Here is a 26,360-nt window from a genome sequence, read left to right on the forward strand (position 1 = left end):
ACACTTTCACCACACTCACACATTATCACTGCTTTTGCAGAGGTGCTCAGAATATAACAGTTTAGAAGCATATACTTATAGAGATACACAACATATCCCTCCAAACTGCCAATATCCCAAACCCCTCCTTTAAAGTGCAGGCATTGTACTTACCATTTCCAGGACTCAAGTCCGACTATATGAAAATAACCGGTTTCCCTGAATCCCTTCACTAAATATTACCCTGCTCACACTCCAACAGATCGTCAGGTCCCAAGTATCATTCGTCTCCATTCACTCCTATCTAACACGCTCATGCACGCTTGCTGGAAGTCCAAGCCCCTCGCCCACAAAACCTCCTTTACCCCCTCTTTCCAACCCTTTCGAGGACGAGAGTTGGAAATTTTTCAAAGATTTTAGAGAGCAGTGGTAAGTTAGATACTGCATTGGTCTATAGTTATTCAAGTCAGCTTGGTCACCTCCTTTATGGATTGGAGTGACCCTCGCTATTTTGAGGATTGTTGGGAAGGTAGATGATTCAATGGATTTGTTAAAGATTGTTGCAATTTTATATATATATATATATATATATATATACAGTGGACCCCTTCAACTTGAATCACCTCCAAATGCGACCAATTATGTAAGTGTATTTATGTAAGTGCGCTTTGTATGTGTATGTTTGGGGGTCTGAAATGGACTAATCTACTTCACAATATTCCTTATGGGAAAAAATTAGGTCAGTACTGGCACCTGAACATACTACTGGAATGAAAAAGTTCAGTAACTGGGGTCCACTGTATATATATATATATATATATATATATATATATATATATATATATATATATAGATATAGATATATGTGAGTAATTATATGTATATATGTATATATATATAATTATATATATATATATATATATATATATATATATATATATATATTTTTTTAAAAAAAATAAATATATATATATATATATATATATATATATATATATATATATATATATAATATATATATATATATATATATATATATATATATATATATATATATATATATATATATATATATATATATATATATTATGGCATGTAGTATAACTCAGAAATTCTATTAATAACATTAGGAACTAATACAACAATATACTACCAAGTATATAATACTACAGTACATCACATCATTTAACATTTATATACTGTGAAATTGTTTGCCCTGACAGAAAGATGCAATTCTGTGTCAAGGATCCACTGCAGAAATGTTTGGAAAGACTTCATCATTTCAGAATACTGTATGAACAAAACAATGCAACTTTGGTATTCGCGTAACTCAAGTATTCATGTTGTGTTCCTATGGATTATGCAGTAAAAGACGTGCAAGGAAATCGCAGTTCAGTAAATGCTCTGAGAACTACAATATTTTAGAATGTTAATGAAGATGGTTTACACAAGCTTTATTCTACTCATCTGGTGGCCATGAATGTTTTGCCAATAAAATATATATTTATGAGGAGCTCAGCTGTATTCCTCACAAATACCAAAGGTTTGCTGTACACTAAGTTTTTTAAAAGGTAATTCTGTGTAACTATCAAAATTTGTTTTGTTATATAATAAAATTAGTCTTACTCTGGAGAAAAATTCAATGTGTCATAATTTTCAAAGATGCTACCATTCTAAGTAATGCATATAAATGTTGCTTAAAGCTAAATAAATACATAAAAATAGAAGCTGAAAGACATTATTTGGTCATCTGATAAACTTCAATACATACATACATACACACTGCATTATTACCATCAGGTATACATAGCATGCATATCCACTGCATAATCAAATACAGTAGGACCGCCGTATCCACGGGTTCAGTTTCTGCGGTTGCGGTTATCCATGGTTTACCCTGGCCCAAAAATCACCCTTAATTTTGCTTAATAATACCCCCAGAGTGCAAAAGCAGTGAGAAGCCGTGAAGTGTTTCCCATCAGTGAAAAAGTGCTAATTCTCAACTTTTTGTGCATAATTTATCAATTGAACATTACCATAGGTATGTATGTAAACGAAAAATGACATACAGCCTCTCCTCACTTAGCGACATACTGGTTTATCAACGACTCAGACTTACGATGGGCTCTCTGACCAGTATGCATACCTAAATAATATACATTATAGCTGATTTCCTCTATTCTGTTTATTACAATATACAGTACACTACTGTATAAACATTTAAAAATATATCAGAAATGTCATAAATGGAGCAAAGGTGACATTAAAACAATATCAAAAATGGTTGCACAAACCCACTACCATTATAGTATGCTCCTCACTTAGCGACAAATTCACTTACCAACGAGATCTTAGGAATGGAACTCCGTCGTTAAGTTAGGAGAGGCTGTATAGGGTTTGCCACTATCTGTGGTAAGTCTTGGAACGTGTTCCCTTCGGATATGGGGGTCCTACTGTAACTGTAAATGACAACCAAGAAATCACCACTGTTTAACTTGTTTTTCCTGTGACAACAATAGAATGCATGGGAACTTTTACATAGGCTGATAGCTTGCTGGTGCCTGGTGTAACCACTGGCACTGGCTCTTCTAGTGGCAGCTCTTGAGTTAATACTGATGAGTGATGTGTTACAGGGTACACAGGAATTAGAGTCATCAAATTTGTGCTTGTTGTTGGTGTACTTTGGCAGGATACTTCTGTTAGCGTTGAGTTACTAACAAGTGGTGCAACATTTGTATGCATCTGTTGGTGAACCTCTAGAGTATAACTCTTTGCAAATGCCATACCACACACTTCACATCTGAAATTTTTCTCTGGGCGATGGATCTTTTGATGTAAAAGAAATCTGCTATTGTCCTTGAACAACAAACCACACTGATCACACCGCAATGGTTTAGACTCTCCATGAGATCTGACAGTCCTATTCTCACCTATCCAGCCTCCAAATCGCTTAGCAAAATATCTCTCTGTGTGTACATGCTTTAAATGCTTGCGTAAAAGAACTTTACCAGTAAACTCCTCTGAACAAACATCACACTTGAAAACTTTTTCTTTGAAGTGTGTTTTCCGGTGAAGATCAAGTGTTGAGCGATACTGGAAAAGCTTTCCACAAACGTCACATTCTAAAGGCTTCTCACCACGGTGTTGCATCATGTGCAGGTCAAAAGGAGTGCGCTTTTCATAAATCAAATCACAGAGTTCGCATCTCCAAGGACCCATCTCTGTATGCCTTTTTACATGTTGTCTCAAACCACTGCTGTCTGAGAAAGCCATACCGCACTCACCACAACTGTACGGCTTTTCGCCAGTATGGATACGTTTATGTTTGGTAAGATGGTCACTCTGATAAAATGCTTTACCACATTCTGAACAAATGTAAGGTCTCTCACCTGTGTGAATCCGGCGGTGAACAGTAAGCATGCTGCGCTGAGTGAATCCTCGGCCACAATCCTCACACCTAAAAGGTCTCTCTCCAGTATGAATGCGATTGTGCACAACTAAGCTACTTTTGTTAAGAAATGCTTTGCCACAGATACTACAATGATAAGGTTTCTCACCAGTATGAGTCTTTTTGTGGTATTCAAAGCTACTACGTTGTGTGTAAGATTTACCACACACACTGCATTCATACTTACCTTCTGTAACTTGAAGTTTTGCATCTTGATTCTCCTGCAATTTATTCCAAAAATACACATTCATTTGATCATTTTTCACTGTATTATTAAGGGTTGGTACTGAAACATGAACACCAGGCACAGACACCGAAACTGCTACTGCAACAGACACTGATGGCACAGTGACTTGCTGCGGCAGAGACATAGTGAAGACTTTTCCATACCCAAGTTCAAGACATCTTACTGGACAGTAACTTTCTTCATTATAGAGATGAAGATAATAGACTCATAATGCTAGATATCAGGAATGGTTGGCCTCATAGTTGAAATAATAGTTTGACTGCTCAACTCCATAAACATCAATTTATCTGTAAGAGAAAATGCAATTATTAGCAGCATAATGGTAATGCACATCTCTGAAGATGCTCTGTTACATACTATTAGTAGTTCATTTCAAAGGTACATTTTGCTACTACAAAATCATTTTATGAAAACTAAGATTTCACATACATGGACAACTGGAGTTTTGAAAAGGTAAGAGGAATAAACAGACTAGAGAAAAACTAATTCACAGTGTGCTCAGTTAACACTGGGAGACTCGAAGTAGCAATTGCAATAATATACAATCCACCACCTAATAATAGGATAGCAAGGCAGGAATATAAACAAAACAACCAAGTGATGTTTAACATCACAGCAAAAGCAGCCAGAAGAACATTTAGTGCTATAGTGAAGGTACTTATAATGTGAGAGTTCAACCACAGGGAAATAGATTGAGAGAATTGGGACCCATATGGGGGATTATAAATATTGAGGGTGAAGTTGATGGAGGTGATCAGAGAAAACTTTCTGAGTCAACACATTAAGGATATGACAAGAGAGAGATGAGCCAGCAAGACTGAACCTAGTGTTTACTGCAAGCACATCAGACATAGATAAAATAGAATATGAGAGGCCTCTGGATGCTTGTGATCATGCAGTCCTGAACTAAGGGTAGAGGGAAATATAGTAGGTGGAGAGTGTAAAAAGCCAGACTTTAGAAGGGAACAATTTTTAAGGGTTGGGAAACTTCCTGAATGTAGTGGACTGGGACAGTGAATTGTAAGGTAAGTCGGTAAATGAGATGATGGGGCACATAGCTGGAAAATGCTTCAACCAGAGATGCAGGGAGGAAAAAAGAGTGTAAGAACAGAAATAAATACAGAAAGATTAAATCAGATGAGAACAGAGAAGTGAGCAAACTGCTCAGAAACAAACATGCTAGGGTGAGGACAAAGGCTGAGAGACATTTCAAGAATGACACAACAGCAAAGGTCAAGTATGATCTGAAACTACTTCACAGCCACATAAGAAAGACAACAGTGAAGGATCAGGTAATTTGACTGAGGAAGGAAGGAGGAGAGCTCATGAACAAGAAGAAAGTTCTGTGAAGTGCTGATAAAATGATCTGAAGAGGTATTCACAATGGAAACCAGGGCAATACCAGAGAGATTAAAGAACAGGAGGCACCTACATGTACTAGATACCACTCTCACAACAGAGAAGAGTTAAGAAACTTCTGGTGGACCTGGATACATCAAAGGCAATGGGACCTGACAAAATGTCACCATGGGTTCTGCAAGAGGTAGCTAGCTATGATCTACAATAGGTCAATGGATACAGGACAGTTACCAGATCCAGAAGACAGGAAAGGGGAGAGATTGGTAGAACACCTGGAGAGAAGTGATTATATAAACAATAAACAGCATGGGTTTAGGGATGGCAAATCTTATCTTACCAACTTGTTGGAGTTCTGTGACAAAGTAACAGATGTACGATGAGAAAGAGTTGGGTGAATTGCATTTTTTAGGTTGCAATAAGGCATCTGATACTGTACCCCACAAGAGGCTGGGCCAAAAACTTGAGATTCAGATGGGAATAACAAGGAATACTCCAGTGGGTCAAAGAGTATCTTAGGATAAGGAACCAAAGAATGACTGCCAGGAAAGATATGTTAGAATGAGGAAGAGTAACTAGCAGGGTTCCACAAGGATCAGTATTAGGACCAGTATTGTTTCTGATTTATGTGAATGATATTCCAGATGGGATTGATTCACATACTGTATATCACTGTTTACTCATGATGTAAAACTAATCAGGAGAATAAAAACAAATGAGGACAAGGAAAGACTCCAAAGGGATCTTGATAAATTGCAAGTGGTCAGATAAGTAGTTGCTTGAATTCAACCCTAGTAAATGCAAGGTCTTGAAGATTAGGGAAAGAGCAAGAAGATTGGAAATGGAGGCAGCTGATTTCACTTAAAGAGAAAGACCTAGGGATAAAAATTGAGCCCAGTATAACACCAGAGGCTCATATCAGTCAAATAACCTCTGCAGCCAATGCTCACTTGGCAAATCTAGGAGTCGCCTTCAGGAAACTCAACAAAGAGTCATTCCATACTTTAGGTAAGTCTTGGAGTAGACAGCACCAGTACATAACTAGCACCTGACAAAAAAGCATTTTAAAAAAATGGAGAAAATGCAGAGGCATACAACAAGGCTCATTCCTGAGTTAAAGGGCACAAGCTATAAAGAGAGGTCACCAGAATTGGACATAATGTCATTGAAGGACAGAAGAATCAGGGATGATATACACAATGCTCAGAGGAGCTGGTAAGGTAGAAGCGAGAAACAGGAACTCAGGAAGACAACTGGAAATTGTCACAGATGAGAGACAGGGATGTTAGTAAGCATTTCTACGGTCTCAAAGTGGTAGGGAAGTGAAATAATCTTGGTGAGGAAGTGGTGGAAGCAGGCTCCATACATAGTTTTAAAAAGAGGTACGACGGTACCCACGACACTAGGAGGAAGAAAATCTGAAAAGTGGCAAGGGCCAGGATCTTGAAAAAATAAACCTCTACAACCACAAATGGGTGACTACAGTGCTAGCACATAATAAGAAATTAAAGAAACAAATACCTATATCAACGAGGGGACGAACGTAAACTTCACTTCCTGATAAATGAACACTCAACACATCAAAGCTAAAACTGCACATCCCAAAGACAAATTGAACTAAGTGCATATATTTTTCCTTGCAATGTCTGAATAATCTAAGTTGAACAGGAAGAAATTAATGTACAGCATAGTAAATGCATTCACACACAAAAGTACAGTGGACCCCCGACATTTGATGGCATTGACATTCAATAAATCGGACATTCGATGCATTTTAACGCAAAAATTTCACCTCGACATTCGATGGAAAACCCGATATTCGATACGATTCGTACAAGACGTGTCCACGTGTGGCCTGAACTGCCCCATGTGTGCCAGTGTTTACAAGCCAGCCAGTGTGCGCGCATCTAAGGATACATTCGGTACATTCCATATTATCCATATTATCACTGTTTTTGGTGCTTGTTTCTGTAAAATAAGTAACCATTGGCCCCAAGAAAGCTTCTAGTGCCAACCCTGTGGTAAAAAGGGTGAGAATTAGTATGGAAATTAAGAAAGATTTTGAAGGATTTGGGGCTAACCCTGAGAAGCCTATGCCAGTTGTGGAATCCATTGTGCCTACTTCAAAAATTAAGGAAATGTGTGCAAAGTGGGTTGAACTGCAAACCTTTATGGATGAAAATCACCCTAACACAGCTATTGCAAGCTGTGCTGGTGACTATTACAACGACAATGTTGTGGCCCATTTTAGACAAATCGTAAAGGAATGGGAGGTACAGAGCTCTATGGACAGATTTGTTGTGCGACAGAGGTCCAGTGACTCTCAAGCTGGTCCTAGTGGCATTAAAAGAATAAGGGAAGTAACCCCAGAAAAGGACTTGCTACCTCAAATCCTAATGGAAGGGGATTCCCCTTCTAAACACTAACACCATCCACACTCTCCCCTCCTCCCATCCCATCAATCATCACCAGATCTTCATTAAAGGTAAGTGTCAATTATTCTATTGTTATTAATCTATTGTTATTGTTGTTATTGTAATTATTCTATTGCATTAAACTTAATATTTCATGTGGTAAAATTTTTTCTTTCATACTTTTGGGTGTTTTGCACGGATTAATTTGATTTCCATTATTTCTTATGGGGAAAATTAATTCGACTTTCGATATTTTCGACATTCGATGAGCTCTCAGGAACAGATTAATATCGAATGTCGGGGGTCCACTGTAATGCTGAAATAGCCGATGAACACAACACTGCTCTCATGTACACATAATGACAACTACAAATTTTGTTAAATATAAATTGCTATTTAAACTATTATTTATTGGTACATAATAATAAAATAAAAACTGTACTAATATTATAGCTATTTTAATCAATAGGGAAGCCCTAAACCCACATGGGTCATTTAGTGGCTGGAAAATGGAAGGCACTTAGGCTTGATTCAAGGAAGGGTCAGATAAATTCAGTTCCTTGGATTAAAAGCCCCTCTTCCTTGAGGGGAACTTGAATCCATAAGGGTCATTGAGTGTTGCATGGAGGTGGTGAGAGATGACAGCACTGAGGTAACGGCTTGATGTACAGTACAGTGTTTGATAAATGTTTACCACCTGTGTATAGGTAATCAACATCTATAGTTCTATCATAATCTTGGTCAATATCAGCCTCAATATCGTCCTCGAAAGGGTTGGAGAGAGGGGGTAAAGGAGGTTTTGTGGGTAAGGGGCTTGGACTTCCAGCAAGCGTGCGTGAGCGTGTTAGATAGGAGTGAATGGAGACGAATGGTACTTGGGACCTGACGATCTGTTGGAGTGTGAGCAGGGTAATATTTAGTGAAGGGATTCAGGGAAACCGGTTATTTTCATATAGTCGGACTTGAGTCCTGGAAATGGGAAGTACAATGCCTGCACTTTAAAGGAGGGGTTTGGGATATTGGCAGTTTGGAGGGATATGTTGTGTATCTTTATATGTGTATGCTTCTAGACTGTTGTATTCTGAGCACCTCTGCAAAAACAGTGATAATGTGCGAGTGTGGTGAAAGTGTTGAATGATGATGAAAGTATTTTCTTTTTGGGGATTTTCTTTCTTTTTTGGGTCACCCTGCCTCGGTGGGAGACGGCCGACTTGTTGAAAAAAAAAAAAAAAAAATAATAGTTCTATCATAATCTTGGTTAATATAAATATTTAAATCCAGCTTAGTTTATTACTACAGTAATTATATTAAAAAACAAGCACTATACCCACATAAAGTGAACCTTCGATATAAAGGACTTATTAATGAGGAGGAGTGAGTGGCCAGTAATGTCAACTGTAGTGAATAGAGAAGAGACCGTTTTGTAGTGATAGTAACAATACCTGACAATTCTGTAAACAAAGAACATTGTCCGATGTTTGTGAATCGACCGATGCAGCAAATTTTGTTCTCTATTTCCAAAATAGAATGTAGAGAGATGCCTTATATTAAGAATTTACTAGATCATACAGCCCAAGTCAGTTTAATACATTTATTTTTTAATTATATTAGTTATACATTTAACTTTTAATTCATATTTGCTTTCTCCTTAAAGTTTTGAGCACCTCTAACATTAAAGATAGACTGGCATAACCCATGTCTAGTTCTAAGTACGTAGTCTGTCAGCATTAGGATTAGTCTGCCTGAAATGCTCAGGAATGCTAGTTGCTGTCTTTGTGTTTAACATTATTATAGGTAAACTATACATTGTATATGTACTATACAAAGAAATAAAAATTTTAATTAAGTTTTTTATTTTAAGAAGTTCACAATACTGTAGTTGCTCTTACCATCTCTGCACATCACTTACCAAGTTGCAATCTTTTCTCTGCTTAACGTTGTGCCATCTCCGTGCATTTTACCATATTTTATTCAGGGGGAGGCACTAAACCAGTAGGGGTCATACAGCACCTGGGGAGTGGGAGATAATAAGGTTTGATCTGAGAATGAGGAGAGTAGTTCCAATTATACTCACGAAGAAGTACTGTACCCTAGGGGTTGTCCAGCATCTGTGCAATGAGGTAATCAGGTTTGATGTGAGGGAAGGGTGGGGTAGCTCCAAATCCTTGGATCAAGGTCTCTTTACCAGTATCAATGCACACCCTTTCCCTTGGACAGAGAACCAATTCCTTGGCTCAAGAGACATACATCAGTGGTCAGCTTCTAATGATTCTTGATAGTTTTCATTAATGTACACATCCAAAAAATCCCAAGATTTATATTATTCCCTTCGTTTTGATTATTATTATTATAATCAAAAAGAAGCGCTAAGCCACAAGGGCTATACAGCGCTGGCCCTTCTTTTTGAATATTCAGAAAGCCTCTGAAGCGTCTTCCATCATTACAATGCATATATGGAAAGCACTAAACCCATGGGAGGATCATCCATTACTACTACTTCCATCTATAAATCCCATCTATTAGCAAAGTTTTTGTTTACTTCCTCTCTCAATTTACAAACTTTTTAGCCACATACTTTTAGAAAGCATCAATTTTCTTCCAAAGTTTAAGCATCTATTTTACTGATCTTTACAGCCTTTTCACCTTATACTACTTTCTTATTTTATGCCTATTCACCCATTCCTATTTGAATTCATTAGTAAATGTTCCAAGTATTGTTGCTAAATCATTCAACTACTAATATACAAGATTATCTGCCAATGAAAGATGAAAAATCAATTCCAGAACAAACGATCAAACAGCCGATCATAGAACTGGCAAGCCATTACTAGACTACTGATTATATTATCCCAGGAAAAGTGCTAAACCTGGAGGGGTCACTGAGCACTTGAGGAACGAGAGATAATCAGGTTTAATCCAATTATTATTATAATCAAAAAAGAAGCGTTAAGCCACAAGGACTATACAGCAGGTTTAATCCAAAAAAGGGGAGAATAGCTCCAATTCCTTTGATAAAGAGCCCTTTGCTGCCATCAAAATACCTCCTGGAAGAGGAAATACCTAGCCATTCTGTTCATGCACAAACTACAAATTTGTCTGCATTGAAACTACAACTATGCTTAACCTATTTGCCATAAGGAGTTTTTACCCAATAAATGGATGAAAGTTGTTTTAAGAATGGTTTTTAAAGATTAATCTTCTCCATCTCCTGCACAGTATGATAAATGAATCTGAATCTTTTTGAAGTCCTTTTTTCATCACTGCCTAAGTATTCTCTAAAGTAATCTTACTTGGTATGGAGGTTGTCCAAGATTTTACTACTAGCCAGAAAAATCAAATGCAATAAAGAATACTAGACTGATGAAGATTTTTTTAGGCCCCTTGCATCAGCCACCTTTAATAGGAAGTCATGAAAAGCAAGGTGATGGTCATACTTTTGGCTGAAAATTTAACTTTTCCACAACTCGTCAAGAAGTATATTATATCTAAAAAAAAAGGTTAATCATTTCAGAGTGTACATAAAATTTTTATTCACATTAGCATTATTTTGCTACAAAAAATGCACATCATGAACACAGAATTTTGTTTACTAATTACAAAATTTAGTATAAGTTTCACTTGCCTTTCATGATCCCTATTCACCAGTTATTTAATATAAAAACATTAAACACAGCCAAACAAGCAAAAAAAAAAAAAAAAAAAAAAAAAAAAAAAAATAAACTAACCATGGTATCATGTAACTAACGTATATATAACTTGACACAAGATAAACAAAATAATATAGCTCAGATGTACCCTCATGAGGCCTATCATAAAATTTGACTGAATTATAACAAGAAACAAGTTACTTTAAATTAGCATCATCTTCCTTGACTGATGCACATTACTTAACATTACTAAATGTGTAAATGTGCCTCACTCAAGGCATAATCAAGTAGCACCATACTTTATGATTGGTTAAAATATCTCAGTTTACATATTCCTGTTGGTTAGCAAAAGTAAGTTGCACTCTGAGCAGTACCCTATAACCTTTCACCATGCATATTATTTATAGTTTTACTCGTACAGCCTCTGAAAAAATGCAGCTTTTACGATTATACATATTGTATACATTTTGTACAGCATGCCTTCACATGAATATAGAGGCATACAATCAACAGTATTGAAGAAGAGTGGCACAGAGCACTTCATGTACAGCTTTATCAAGCCACTGACATGATAAAGCTCTACAAAGAATTAAATGTCACAATAAAAGCTGGCTTTCTACCCGTCTTTTCATCAATACAAAGATTTACTTACGTAACTTTATACAGGTTTCAAGGATTTAAGTAACAGGGTATGAAATTTTCCCTCAAAGTACAGTACTTACTCTCTGCAGACAAGAAATCCATCAAGCTGCTGTACAGAAAATATATACTATACCAAGTATGAGGGACCATTTATCATCAAAATTTAAAATGCCCAACATATCGAGATACCTACAGAATATCATACTTTCTCAAGCTCTCCAATATTTGAATGTACTGTCCTTGAAAGATTACCAGATATTGAAACAATGCATTAAGATGCTTAAATCAGAAGTGGGAGGTGCTAATGATATTCACATCCAAATTACTCCAATAAAGTTCCCCACATATATCCAGAATAAAAGTGTAGCTTCAAATTTACATGGTGGTAATACTTCAAATTTTGTTTGAATTTACAAGAAATATGATAGCAATGCCAAGTGATAAATAATTTATAAAAAACAATCATGAGTATAACCCCTTTTCAACTCGTCACCAGCACCATCAACCCATTTCCTACTGTCAAGGCATGGAGAACTCGCCCAGAAAAACAGGATGCTAAAATAAAGTGAGGAAAGACTTGAAAATACAGAACTTTGAGACTGATCACCTGAAACATAATACCTGCCTCACAGCAGTGTCCCAGGAAATTAGAAATAAATCATGGAACAGGTGAGGTTTGAACCCATGGTGAGCAAGTCTTAAAACTCCAGGCCAATGTGTAAGCCACTCAGCCAAGTGGCTTGTGCACTGGCCTGGAGTTTTACAAGTCACTCGCCATGAGTACAAACCCCACCCATTCAGTTTGCTTGCAATCATGTTATGATTTTGTGAATCAGGAAATTAGTACACCCACACACTAACCAACTATCTAAAACATCCTAGATTTGTACTGCACTACTTGTATTAAAATCTGGCAATTATGATGGAAATCTAAGAGCTGTTAAACCTTAACCTGTAAGCAAATTTTCACCCGAAATCATGTAAATACTCTTGATAATGACAGCTGAATAAAGACAAGGTTCTTAGATGAAATTTCTCATGTATTGTATAATATAAATATGATCCAGGTTAACATCTGTACAATCTAACATGTAAGTGCAAATGTAAAAGCAAACTTGGTATTACAGTGGAACCCTGGTTTTCATATGCCCTAGTTTGAATGTAAAACTATAGTTATTCTCTATAAAATGTATTTTTTGGTTAATATTTTTGGGCGTCTGGAATGGATTAATTGGATTTACATTTCTTATGGGAAATATTAAAAAAAAAAATACATTTTATAGAGAATAACTATAGCTGTACATACAAACTAGGGCATATGAATACCAAGGTTCCACCGTATAAGCCAGTGGTCAAGTATTACCAGTATCAGTGGAAAGACTAGATACTGTACACACACACACACACACACACACACACACACACACACACACACACACACACACACACACACACACAAACTAAAAAATGTTTATTCTTGCATGTGGGTAACAAAGATATGAACTGTTAATAGTTTCTAAAATGTATCTCTTGTGTTTTTAACTTGTATATTAATTCAAATGTAAATCTTAAGGTTATGGCTGTCTACTTCTTCACAGGAGTGTCAACGGTAATAGATAGTATGTACGTATTTGCATATCTGTATATAGGCTCTGATTTATCAAACAATGCAGAAGAGATAAAATACACTATTGTTTTAATTATAGAAATACTATTTCATCATATTAATCCATAGAATATCACTATTACTTTCTCTTCTGAAGGGCTGCTATCCACATTTACTCTATTTTAAAAATATAAAAGATCCTGGAGCATTTTACAGCATGGGTAATAAATGTATATGTACAGTACTGTATTATACAGAAACTAAGTTTAATAATTACCAGTAAACTGATTAGTTATCCTGAACACACATTAATACATATTTTTAAATTAGATGTTAGAAAATGAACATATAGATGACAAAATTTGAGGATTAAATCAAATATTAAACTACTGAGCTCGAGCAACTATTATAACTACTGAAATTTGGCAATGTTGTTTCAAAATCACTGGTTTTCTCCTTAATTCTAACAATACAAAAGAACTGTCACAATGGTGCACATGTCACAATATAATGCATCAGTGTTTCAGGTAAGTGTTTACTGTCAACTTTGTGCATAGTGGTTAACATTATTCCTAACCAAGTCACTACAATAGTGATAAAGTCAAATTACTTGCGAAACTTTGTAGCATACATTGTTTTTCCTTGCACAGAATAGTGGTAATTATATGGCTGATGCTGCTCTGGAATGGTAAGGCTCTCTACGAGGTCTGGCGTCACCTGAGCAGCTGCAGTGGCCACAGCCAAGGGATCATCATAGCGAGATTCACGTTTGACAGCTAATGGCCGCTGTGGAACTTTTACATAGGCTGTAATCTTGCTGGATGTTTGAGGAACATTCACATTAGCAGGTATTGTTAAAACAGGCATAACAGAAGCAATAGTTGTTACAGCTGTTAAAGATGCAGGTTGAATAACAGGTGATATACCAGTATGCATTTGTCTATGAACTTCAAGAGTATAGCTTTTTGCAAAACACATGCCGCAATCATCACACTTGTACTGTTTATTTGGACGATGTGTTTGTTGATGAGCAAGAAACTTGCCATTTGTGGTAAAAGTCATATCACACTCATCACATTTAAATGGCTTAGACTCCCCATAGGGTTTTCTAATTGGTCTATCATCATATATTGGTGGAACTCTACCTGACGTACCATGGCCGTGTGCATACTTCACATGCTTTTTAAGAGTCACTAACCTCATAAATTCCTCATCACAAAGTTCACATTTAAAAGCTTTTTCTTTAAAGTGAGTCCTCCTGTGATTTGTAAGTAGTCCTTTAGATGGAAACTGCTTACCACACACATCACATTCTTCTGGTTTAATGCCCTTGTGTTCCATCATATGTAGATCAAATGACACTTTCTTATCAAATACTTCCTCACAATACTCACAATTAAATGGGCCTACCTCTTGATGTCTCTTTATATGCTGCCTCAAAGCACTACTATCAGAAAAGGCTTTTCCACATTCATCACATGAATAGGGTTTCTCACCAGTGTGAATCCTGCGATGCTTTGTGAGATGATCACTTTGGTAAAAAGATTTCCCACACTCACTGCACAAATATGGTCTCTCTCCAGTATGAATTCTGAGATGGACGGTAAGCATACTTCTCTGTGTGAAGGCCTTTCCACATTCTTGGCACTCGTATGGCCTTTCACCTGTATGAATTCGAGTGTGTACTACAAGATTACGATTATTTGCGAAAGCTTTTCCACACACTCCACACCGAAAAGGTTTCTCACCCGTATGAGTCTTCTTGTGGTATTCGAAACTGCTTCGTTTGGAGAATGTCTTGCCACATTCCAAACAAGTATATTTGCCATCAGTTGGTTCTGGGTGGACATGCTGTATCTGCTGGACCTGAACTTGTTGAACTTGTTGGACCTGTTGCACCTGCTCACCCTGCAGTTGCTGTGCTTGTATTTGTTGGGCCTGCAACTGCTGAGCCTGAAACTGTTGGGCCTGCTTGGTCCAAAAGTACAGAGGAAGTTGATCATCCATACCTTGAAGCTTCTTGCCTAAATGAAACTCCATTGTTTTTCACCAGACCCCTAACACTGACACTCCCTTCCACCCACAGCCTTCATGGCTTGTGGAGGTGCTGATGATGGCAGGCATAACACAAATTAGCAGAAACAATCAATAACAGAAAATAGATAAAGAAAATTTAACACTAAAATGCACCTTTGGAAACTTCTGATGTACCATCGTAAGGTATCTCATCACACTGAGACTTGCATTATGATCTTCTAAGACAACATGCCTGCAAAGGAAGAAAAAATAAAACTAATGAGAAATTAGAGAAGACAGCATCTTTATAACTAATCAGTTTTAAACACTGAACAAACATGTACGTATACAATTCCATAGCCAAAAATTATTTAAATACATAGTAACTCCAACATACAAAATCAACACTGAATAAACACTGTATGGAGAGCTAGAGGTATTGGGGAGATGGAGGGAATATTTTGAGGAATTCTTAACTGTTGATGAAAATAGGCAAGCTGTGATTTTGTGTATAGGGCAAGGGGAAATAACATCTTGTAGGAATGAGGAGGAGCGAGTTGCGAGTGTGGGGGAAGTTCATGAGGCAGTGGGTAAAATGAAAGGGGGTAAGGCAGCTGGGACTGATGGGATAAAGACAGAAACGTTAAAAGCAAGTGGGGATATAGTTCTGGAGTGGTTGGTGCTTTTATTTAATGAATGTATGGAAGAGGGTAAGGTACCGAGAGACTGGCAGAGAGCAAGCATAGTCCTTTTGTATAAATGCAAAGAGGACAAAAGAGTGCAAAAATTATAGGGAAATAAGTCTGTTGAGTATACCTGGTAAAGTGTATGGTAGAGTTATTACTGAAAGAATTAAAAGTAATGTGGAAAATATTTTAATCTTCCGAAGCTATAGTGCCTAATAGGTGTTTAATGTGTTGACACGAGTCAAAAATGTATTTGAAAATGGAATAGAACCAACAGGGTTCCCTCTGCGTCTGCGCGGAGGGTGAGGTTGAGATGGGGCATGACTAGCGGGAGTGTTTTGAATGGAGTTAAGAGGCTGGGAAAGCATGGGACCAGGAAATTGGCATTCACGGCAGCCTAAGGATTAATATAGGCATCACTTCATAATAGGAAGTGTCTTAACTGTTCCTGGTGAAGAGTGAGGGAACGTGATTTACGGGACCACCGTAATAAAGTGGTAAAATTAGTGAATAATGGTAGGACCGGTGGCGACTGGTGCGACGCCATGGAGTGTGTCCAGGGGAGAACACCCGTGATTTAATCATCACTCATCGGTCTCAGATCTTAATGGAGTGACCTCTAATGTACATAATAATGATGAGACATTAAATCGTCTTGTGAATTGTAATGTAATCAGTGATAATAACACTAAGTTAAGAGAATGTGTGAAGTGAAATAAGTCGCCTTGCTCCGAGTGAACACGTGAGTACCTCGTGGTTCCTGTCCCGAGAATAGTAAAGTTTTTATGGAGTCACGACTTCTAAACCGGGACAAACCAACGGATACCTCGTCCTGCTGGAATAAGAACCGTGTCGGTGTAGCAAGACATTGAAATAAGATGGTGAATGGAGGAAATAAGGAGCATCAATCACCTACAGTTAAGTAACCCTTCTAGTTATAGCAGACTGATACTGGCCAGTTGGGTATGTTGTAATTGGATAGGTTGTGGGTGATCCAGCTACATCAAGTGACCACCAGAGAATATCTGGTAAGTGGTGGTATTATATATGCGTTTTTCCTTGATGGATATATCCATGTGTAACCTACCCCCTACCCCCCTTCATCCAGTTAAACTAATATAATCTATACAGTCCACAATTAATTAGTAGTGCCGTACTTGTGGGTGCTATCCAATTCATACTGGTCTTGGATAGATATGGGTAAGCTTGCGAGGTCGGAGGAACCACCTGCAGTGACCAGGGGTGGCTAAGTTTTCTCACATGTCTACACGGGGTGACTACGGTAAGCAATATGGTTGTTGTCTCCCAATGAGATTATTGTATGCATGTAATGTTGAGGTACATACAGGTAACCCCTAAAAAAATTTTCACAGGTAAGATGGAGAGTAGGATAGCAGATGAACAAGGAGGCTTTAGGAAGGGTACGGGGTGCATAGATCAAGTGTTTACAGTGAAACATAGGTGAACAGTATTTAGACGAGGGTAAAGGTTTTTGTGGCATTTATGGAATTGGAAAAGGCATATGACAGGGTGGATAGGGGGGCAATGTGGCAGATGTTGCAAATGTATGAAAAAGGAGATAGGTTACTGAAAGCAGTGAAAAGCTTTTACGAGGACAGCGAGGCTCAGGTTAGAGTATGTAGGAGAGAGGGAGATTATTTCCCAGTAAAAGTAGGCCTTAGACAAGGATGTGTGATGTTACCATGGCTGTTCAATATATTTATAGATGGGGCTGTAAGTAAGAGAAGTGAATGCTCGGGTGTTAGCAAGAGGTGTGGAGTTAAAAGATAAAGAATCTAACACAAAGTGGGAGTTGTCACAGTTGCTCTTTGCTGATGACACTGCTTTTGGGAGATTCTGAAGAGAAATTGCAGAGATTGGTGGATGAGTTTGGTAGGGTATGTAAAAGAAGAAAATAAAAAATGAACATAGGAAAGAGTAAGGTGATGAGGATAATAAAAACTTAGGTAACGAAAGATTGGATATCAGACTGGAGGGAGAGAGTATGGAGGTGAATGTATTCAGATATTTAGGAGTGGACGTGTCAACAGATGGGTCTATGAAATACGAGGTGACTCATACAACTGACGAAGGGAAAAAGGCGAGTGGTGCACTGACAAGTCCGTGAAGAAAAAGAACTTTGTCCATGGAAGCAAAAGAGGGGAATGTATGAGAGTATAGTTATACCAACGCTCTTATGTGTGTGTGAAGCATGGGTGGTGAATGTTGCAATAAGGAGAAGGCTGGAGGCAGTGGAGATGTCATGTCAGAGGGCAAATGTGGTGTGAATATAATGCAGAGAATTTGTAGTTTGGAAATTAGGAGGTGCAGGATTATCAAAACTATTAACCAGAAGGCTGAGGAGGGATTGTTGAGGTGGTTCAGACATGTAGAGAGAATGAAACGAAACAGAACGACTTCGAGAGTATAAATCTATAGTGGAGGGAAGGCGGGGTAAAGGTCGGCGTAGTTAAGATTGGAGGGAGGGGGTAAAGGTTTTGTGTGCGAGGGTCTTGGACTTCCAGCAAGCATGTGTGAGAGTGTTAGATAGGAGCAAATGGAGACAAATGGTTTTTAGGACTTGAGGTGCTGTTGGAATGTGAGCAGAGTAATATTTATGAAGAGATTCAGGGAAACCGGCAGGCCAGACTCGAGTCCTGGGGATGGGAAGTACAGTGCCTGCACTATCAAAGAGGGGTGTAAATGTTGCAGTTTTACAGCTGTAGTGTAAGTGCGCCTCTGGCAAGACAGTGACGGAATGAATGATGGTGAAAGTTTCTCTTTTTTGGGCCACCCTATCTTGGTGGGAAACAGCCGGTGTGTTAATAAAATAAAAAATAAATAAAAATTTTATCTCACTATTAAGAAGTGGAACATAAATATCATAAATCAATGATACTGAAAAATAGTCATAAAAAGAAAATTGATTTTTACCATTATTCAAGACAATGAAAACAAACAAATGAACTGTCTATTCTCTAACATTTAGGAATTTTCTGAACTTTGACATTGCAAATTACTGTACCTGTAGCTAAAACAATGTTGAAAAAACTGGCTTCCTGAGACATTTCATACAGCACTCCTATTTATTAGAATCAAACTGTCAACACTATAAAGGTCTTGTCTAATAAGTCAAGTAATCTCAGCTGTAATAAAAAACAGATTTTTCTAAAACTTTATTTCATGTCAAAAGTATTCAAGGGGTCCCGTAGCTTGATCGGTAGCGCACTCAGCTCACACACTGAAGGCCGGGGTTCGAATCTCCTCTGGTATGGCTGGAAAACATTAGAGACGTGTTTCCATAAGACACCTGCTGTCCCTGTCCCTGTTCACCCATCAGTTTAAAATGGGTACCTGGGTGTTAGTCGGCTGGTGTGGGTCGCATCCTGGGACTAAACTGACCTAATTTGCCCAAACTGCTCAGTATAACAGGCGGCTTTCTATACAGTAGTATGTCACTGATGTCAGCTAAGCCTGTATACCATGTACCTAATCTTGCTAACCTTAAGTATCATATAGTATTAAAGCTTCATCCTATCCAATCTATAGTCAGCTTAAATTTAGCATTATTTAATACCAGTGAAATATATTAATTTTGTTACCTAAATAATTTTCAGTTGTAGCAAAAATCAATATAGGTACACTTGACTTGTTTAGTAAAATGACCACTGTTGAATAAGCCAGAATGGCAAATGCTCGGCTTACAAAGCATGATATAACACTCATTCAAAAAAAGTAAAGGTATAGCTATCTGGGGCCCCCCCAAAAAATGCAGCTTTGGGGTAAAAAAATGTACAAACTATTCAACATATACACATACCCAGAAAAGTTTTTTGCACGAACTCTTTTTACCTTAAAACTGCATATTTTTTTTACTTCAAATCTGCACACTTTTTTTTGACCAAATGAATATACATATACTGTATAATGAATTGGATGAGCAAACAAAAATTTCAGATTAAAAATTAAGAATTAATTACATATTTAGTTCTTTTTTATTGTGAAGATCATATACAAAGCTTTATTATATACCAGATGTATAAATCTAATGAAATTAACAATTAAAGTTTATTATATACAAGAGGTATAAATCTGCTAAGATTATCACTGAAGCTTTGATACAATACTGTACTGTATACAGGAGGGCCCTGCTTTACGGCACTTCAATTTATAGGGTTTTGCTAATACAGAAGTTTTAATTATACCCATTCATCGTTTATTCAGACTTCCTACAATAAACATACTCGCCACTCACCATAAGCTAAAAATTAAAATATTTTAAGTAATCTGTGTACTGTAGATGCATTTTTTAGACCTAGCTCATATATTATGGTGTAAATATGTTATCAGAACCTTAAATTCCAATATTAACCTTGACCTAAAACACTTTCTTGATAGTTGTGACAGGATCCACAGGCATAACACCAGACACAAACATCTGTATGACATTCCCCGTGTTCGACTAAACCTTTACAAAAATTCAATGTATTGCAAAGGACCTAAAATCTGGAACACCCTACCTGAAAACTCTAGAACTGCGGACACATTCATCACTTTCAAAACTACAGTTAGAAAACATCTTATCTCCCTGATACACCCCGACAACTAACTACATGTAAAGTAAAAGGACACAAATGCAACTAATGTGACATTTTATTGTGGCAACGTTTCGCTCTCCAGGAGCTTTGTCAAGCTTTGTCGGCTTGACAAAGCTCCTGGAGAGCGAAACGTTGCCACAATAAAATGTCACATTAGTTGCACTTGTGTCCTTTTACTTTACATATTGTCGGTAATTCTACCAACACTATTACAACTAACTACATGATAACCACCTGGTGGTTCACAATTACACTCACTCACCCACTGACTATAAACCCAGAAATACTAATCTTAATCTTAAAATAATAAATCCTAACTAGTCATAAGTTTGCCTATGATACTCCAGTATAGACACTTTGTATTGTGCCAAAACAAAAGCATTCACATTGTTAAACTCACAAATAATGATGTAGTCACTTAGCCTTAATACCATAATCTGTAAGGATTTAATGTTAAGAATTAATCTAAGTCTGCCCGAAATGCCTAGCCATGCTAGGTGTCCTAGTGGCCCCCTCTGTAATTAGTATTTTATAACATGTAAACCACACAATACCCAAAACCTGTAAACCCCACATTGTAACCCTTATAGAGAATAAACTTGAATTAATAGAACTGAATTGAATTGAATTGAATTGAATACGAGTTGAATGAGAAAAATAGCTATGATTCGCTTTCCAGTGATTTTTGATTTACAGCAGTAGCCTGGAACCTTATCTGGTATATAAGCAGGGCCCTCCTATATACAAAATGCAAGTAAAAAAATATTAGACTGTGATAAATATATAGTACTATACCTGGATCCCATATACAGAAGCAGCTTTGACATAAATCACCATATACTACTTGCTCCACAGCACCATATCATTTAAAAAGCACCTCTTGAATCGGAACATCAACCAAGATATCTGAAATGTGCAATTATTATAAATATAAAAAATACTGCTTTTAATATTTATGCATCCTTCATAAATGTAAATTTTTATATTCATGATTAAGTGCCAAACCTATAAGGATTATACAGTGACTGGAGACTGGGAAGGTAACTTCAATTTATAGGATGAAAACCCCATCACGAGCATCAAACTGGAGTCATCTTTTATGACTTCACATCATTGGTGTAAAGTCATGACTATGGTACTCTTCACAACACCTCCAAGGCTGAAGGACTGATTATCTCATCTTTTGCATATATGTAGTTCTGTCTTCAAATTATGTCGTAGAATTTGTACTGATAAAGCCACTGGATGGCGAGATGTCTACATTAAAGATACCCAGATGTTGCAATTGTGTCTTATTTTCATCTTGTCAGTACTGTGTATCATTCACATACAGGATTATTTTTGTCACAGATGGTGAGCATCCCGACCACAAAGAAACAAAATTCAATGGAACATGTTCTTGCATTCAGTGATACTAATCCATGTTAATTCCTGTATAATATCTAATGTATGCAAATGAAATCTGTGGTATAATATTCACATATGTGCCAAACCCTTGTGGGTTACACACCACCATGACAGAGGAGCTGATAGCAGGGGGTAAGTGTAATGGGAAGACTTATGTGATAAATCATTAATTTATATTGAAGGTAGGCAAGACTTTCCAAGATGAGTTATTACACAGCTACAGTATATACATCATTTGTAAGGCTTCATTTAGATATGCAGCTCAGTTTGTCTATATTACAGACTGAATACATTGCTGGTGAGGGGGCTCTCAATCTGAAGAATTGGACCTGCCCTCTCCTTCCTTTGATCAACCCTAATTACCCCCTTATTTCCCTGGAGCTATATGACACCTACAGATTTACCACTTCCCTGATAATATTCTTATTTTACTGGAAAACAAAGAGTATGATGACAACAGGTAATCCTGTACCTAAGATCTTTTCTACAAAGATAGACTAAAAGCACTGAAGTTACATTATCTGGAAAGAAATAGAATTAGTGGACCATGATTGAAGTGCATATATGGAAAATAAAAACAGAAAAAGGGTATACAAACAGGGTACTAAAAATATCTAACCAAGATAGAATGCACAGCAATGGCTTCACAGAATAAATTTAGATTTAAAAGGATATAGAAAAAGCACTGGTTTGGCAACATATCTACTAACAATGAAGTGAGCAAGAGGAACTTTTTATAATACACTGGGCAAGTGCAAGAATGAAAATGTGCAAGAATGAGAATGGTGTAACACAGGACCTGCCACCCAACACTAGGACCTGCCAGACAATACCATGCAACACTAGGACCTGCCAGACAATACAAGACCTGCCATGCAACACTAGGACTTGCCAGATAATACAAGACCTGCCATCCAACACAAGGACATACCATACAACACAAGGACCTACCGTACAACACAAGGACCTACCGTACAACACAAGGACCTACTGTACAACACAAGGACCTACCGTACAACACAAGGACCTACCGTACAACACAAGGACCTACCGTACAACACAAGGACCTACCGTACAACACAAGGACCTACCGTACAACACAAGGACCTACCGTACAACACAAGGACCTACCGTACAACACAAGGACCTACCGTACAACACAAGGACCTACCGTACAACACAAGGACCTACCGTACAACACAAGGACCTACCATACAACACAAGGCCCTACCGTATAACACAGGGACCTACCATATAACACATCATACAACACAAGAACCTACCATACAACACAAGGACTACCATACAACATATACAACACAAGGACCTACTGTACAACACAAGGACCTACCATACAAATCATACAACACAAGGACCTACCGTATAACACAAGGACCTACCATACAACACCAGGAACTACCGTACAACACAAGGACCTACCATACAACACAAGGACCTACCGTACAACACAAGGACCTACCGTACAACACAAGGACCTACCGTACAACACAAGGACCTACCGTACAACACAAGGACCTACCATACAACACAAGGACTTACCGTGTAACACAAGGACCTACCATACAACACAAGGACCTACCATACAATACATCATACAACAAAAGGACCTACCATACAATACATCATACAACACAAGGACCTACCATACAACACAAGGACCTACCATACAACACAAGGACCTACCATACAATACATCATACAACACAAGGACCTACCATACAACACAAGGACCTACCATACAATACATCATACAACACAAGGACCTACCATACAACACATCATACAACACAAGGACCTACCATACAACACAAGGACCTACCATACAACACATCATACAACACATGGACCTGCCATACAACACATCATACAACACAAGGACCTACCATACAACACATCATACAACACAAGGACCTACCATACAACACATCATACAACACAAGGACCTACCATACAACATCATACAACACAAGAACCTACCAAACAACACATCATACAACACAAGAACCTACCAAACAACACATCATACAACACAAGAACCTACCATACAACACATCATACAACAAGAACCTACCATACAACACATCATACAACACAAGGACCTAACATACAACACAAGGACCTACCATACAACACAAGGACCTGCCATACAACACATCATACAACACAAGGACCTACCATACAACACATCACACAACACAAGGACCTACCATACAACACATCATACAACACAAGAACCTACCATACAACACATCACACAACACAAGAACCTACCATACAACACATCACACAACACAAGAACCTACCATACAACACATCACACAACACAAGAACCTACCATACAACACATCATACAACACAAGGACCTACCATACAACACAAGAACCTACCATACAACACATCATACAACACAAGGACCTGCCATACAACACATACAACACAAGGACCTACCATACAACACATCATACAACACAAGGACCTGCCATACAACACATCATACAACACAAGGACCTGCCATACAACACATCATACAACACAAGGACCTGCCATACAACACATCATACAACACAAGGACCTACCATACAACACATCATACAACACAAGGACCTACCATACAACACATCATACAACACAAGGACCTACCATACAACACATCATACAACACAAGGACCTACCATACAACACATCATACAACACAAGGACCTACCATACAACACATCATACAACACAAGGACCTACCATACAACACATCATACAACACAAGGACCTACCATACAACACATCATACAACACAAGGACCTACCATACAACACAAGAACCTACCATACAACACATCATACAACACAAGGACCTACCATACAACACAAGAACCTACCATACAACATCATACAACACAAGAACCTACCATACAACACATACAACACAAGAACCTACCATACAACACATCATACAACACAAGAACCTACCATACAACACATCATACAACACCAGGACCTACCATACAACACATCATACAACACCAGGACCTACCATACAACACATCATACAACATAAGGACCTACCATACAACACATCATACAACACAAGGACCTACCATACAACACATCATACAACACAAGGACCTACCATACAACACATCATACAACACCAGGACCTACCATACAACACATCATACAACACAAGGACCTACCATACAACACATCATACAACACAATGACCTACCATACAACACATCATACAACACAAGGACCTACCATACAACACATCATACAACACAAGGACCTGCCTAACAGGAGCCAGCAAGAGTACAGTAAAGCATATATACTTTGTACCAAATGTTACTGTACGTCATTATTACGATCGAGTATTAAAATTTAACTTACGACGTCCCAACCTAAATAAATTTATTGAGGCACAGGTACACAATAGTACAATTATCATGGTCTAAATTGGGTAATTTACCACAAAAAATCATAGTGATTCAGTAAACAAGTATATTTAGGTACAAGTATATATAAGACAATTACCATATAGTATAAATTACCAAGGATAAACCCCCAAAAAAGTCATTTTATCTCCATTAAGGATAATTCACTTGCTCTTCTATACAAGACATTAACATGGATAACTCAGCTCGTCTTGACAATATCCTTTGTGGCATCAAATTAGTCTAAAATCAATATCTTTAAGAAATGTCTTAGACCTTGCACACAACATCTCTCCCTGGCACAAAGACTGGCTATTGTTAACAAGTGGTGACAGTAATTTACCAGTTATAAGCAATAAAATGAGTGAACCTTGGTGACTGTAGTTAGTTTATAGTTAGTAATGTAGTGATAATAACTCAAAATGTCTCTACCATCACCCCACAACACCTCACTCACATCCCAGGATATATATACCCTGTTATACTCCCCCCCGCTGCTGTACTGACACTTAATATACCTTCCAGGTGATGGTGTGAGGTGGAGGTGAGTGGAGGTATGAGTGTCATGGAGGCGAGGTACTGACAGGAGGTAATAATACAGGTGGAGGGTAGACACAGCCTCACCCTCACTACAGTAATGGCGATGTGTAGCTCAACCTCAGCCAGACCTCACTCATACTCTTTTTTTCACTATACTTCGCTCACACCTCACTTTATTTAGTCACCTGTAACTCGACATGCATAAATTATAACCATTTAACCCCAGAATAACGTTTTATATGTTGATACTTAAGTTAGAATTGATATAAGTGGAAATAAGTCACATTAACTGTATTAAGTTTATTTAGGTACAGGTACACATAACTACA

The 26,360-nt window shown here is 37.6% G+C and overlaps 1 protein-coding gene across 4 annotated transcripts; it reads right to left on the bottom strand.

Annotated features, from left to right (window-relative positions):
* Positions 1 to 1,021: 1,021 nt before the first annotated feature.
* LOC128702164 (zinc finger protein ZFP2) lies at positions 1,022 to 26,360 on the bottom strand. 4 transcript variants are annotated; one of them, XM_053796246.2, is made up of 5 exons: positions 26,010 to 26,360; positions 21,435 to 21,545; positions 15,530 to 15,608; positions 9,354 to 9,454; positions 1,022 to 3,961 (listed from the first exon to the last, which is right to left on the bottom strand). In XM_053796246.2, exon 5 carries the CDS (start codon positions 3,796 to 3,798, stop codon positions 2,470 to 2,472), a length of 1,329 nt encoding a protein of 442 aa, XP_053652221.2. In that variant the 5' UTR covers positions 3,799 to 3,961; positions 9,354 to 9,454; positions 15,530 to 15,608; positions 21,435 to 21,545; positions 26,010 to 26,360; the 3' UTR covers positions 1,022 to 2,469. The 4 variants fall into 4 exon arrangements, with proteins under 4 accessions (XP_053652221.2, XP_053652225.2, XP_069958860.1 ...); XM_053796250.2 differs by lacking the exons at positions 1,022 to 3,961; positions 9,354 to 9,454 and having other exon boundaries at positions 10,960 to 15,608; positions 26,010 to 26,168; XM_070102759.1 differs by lacking the exons at positions 1,022 to 3,961; positions 9,354 to 9,454; positions 26,010 to 26,360 and adding an exon at positions 25,949 to 25,976 and having other exon boundaries at positions 10,960 to 15,608.

Source organism: Cherax quadricarinatus, chromosome 83, assembly GCF_038502225.1.
Source record: "Cherax quadricarinatus isolate ZL_2023a chromosome 83, ASM3850222v1, whole genome shotgun sequence".
NCBI lineage: Eukaryota > Metazoa > Arthropoda > Malacostraca > Decapoda > Parastacidae > Cherax > Cherax quadricarinatus.

Coding starts and splice junctions, on each gene's coding strand:
- LOC128702164 (XM_053796250.2), bottom strand. CDS start 15,379: ATGGAGTTTCATTTAGGCAAGAAGCTTCAAGGTATGGATGATCAACTT.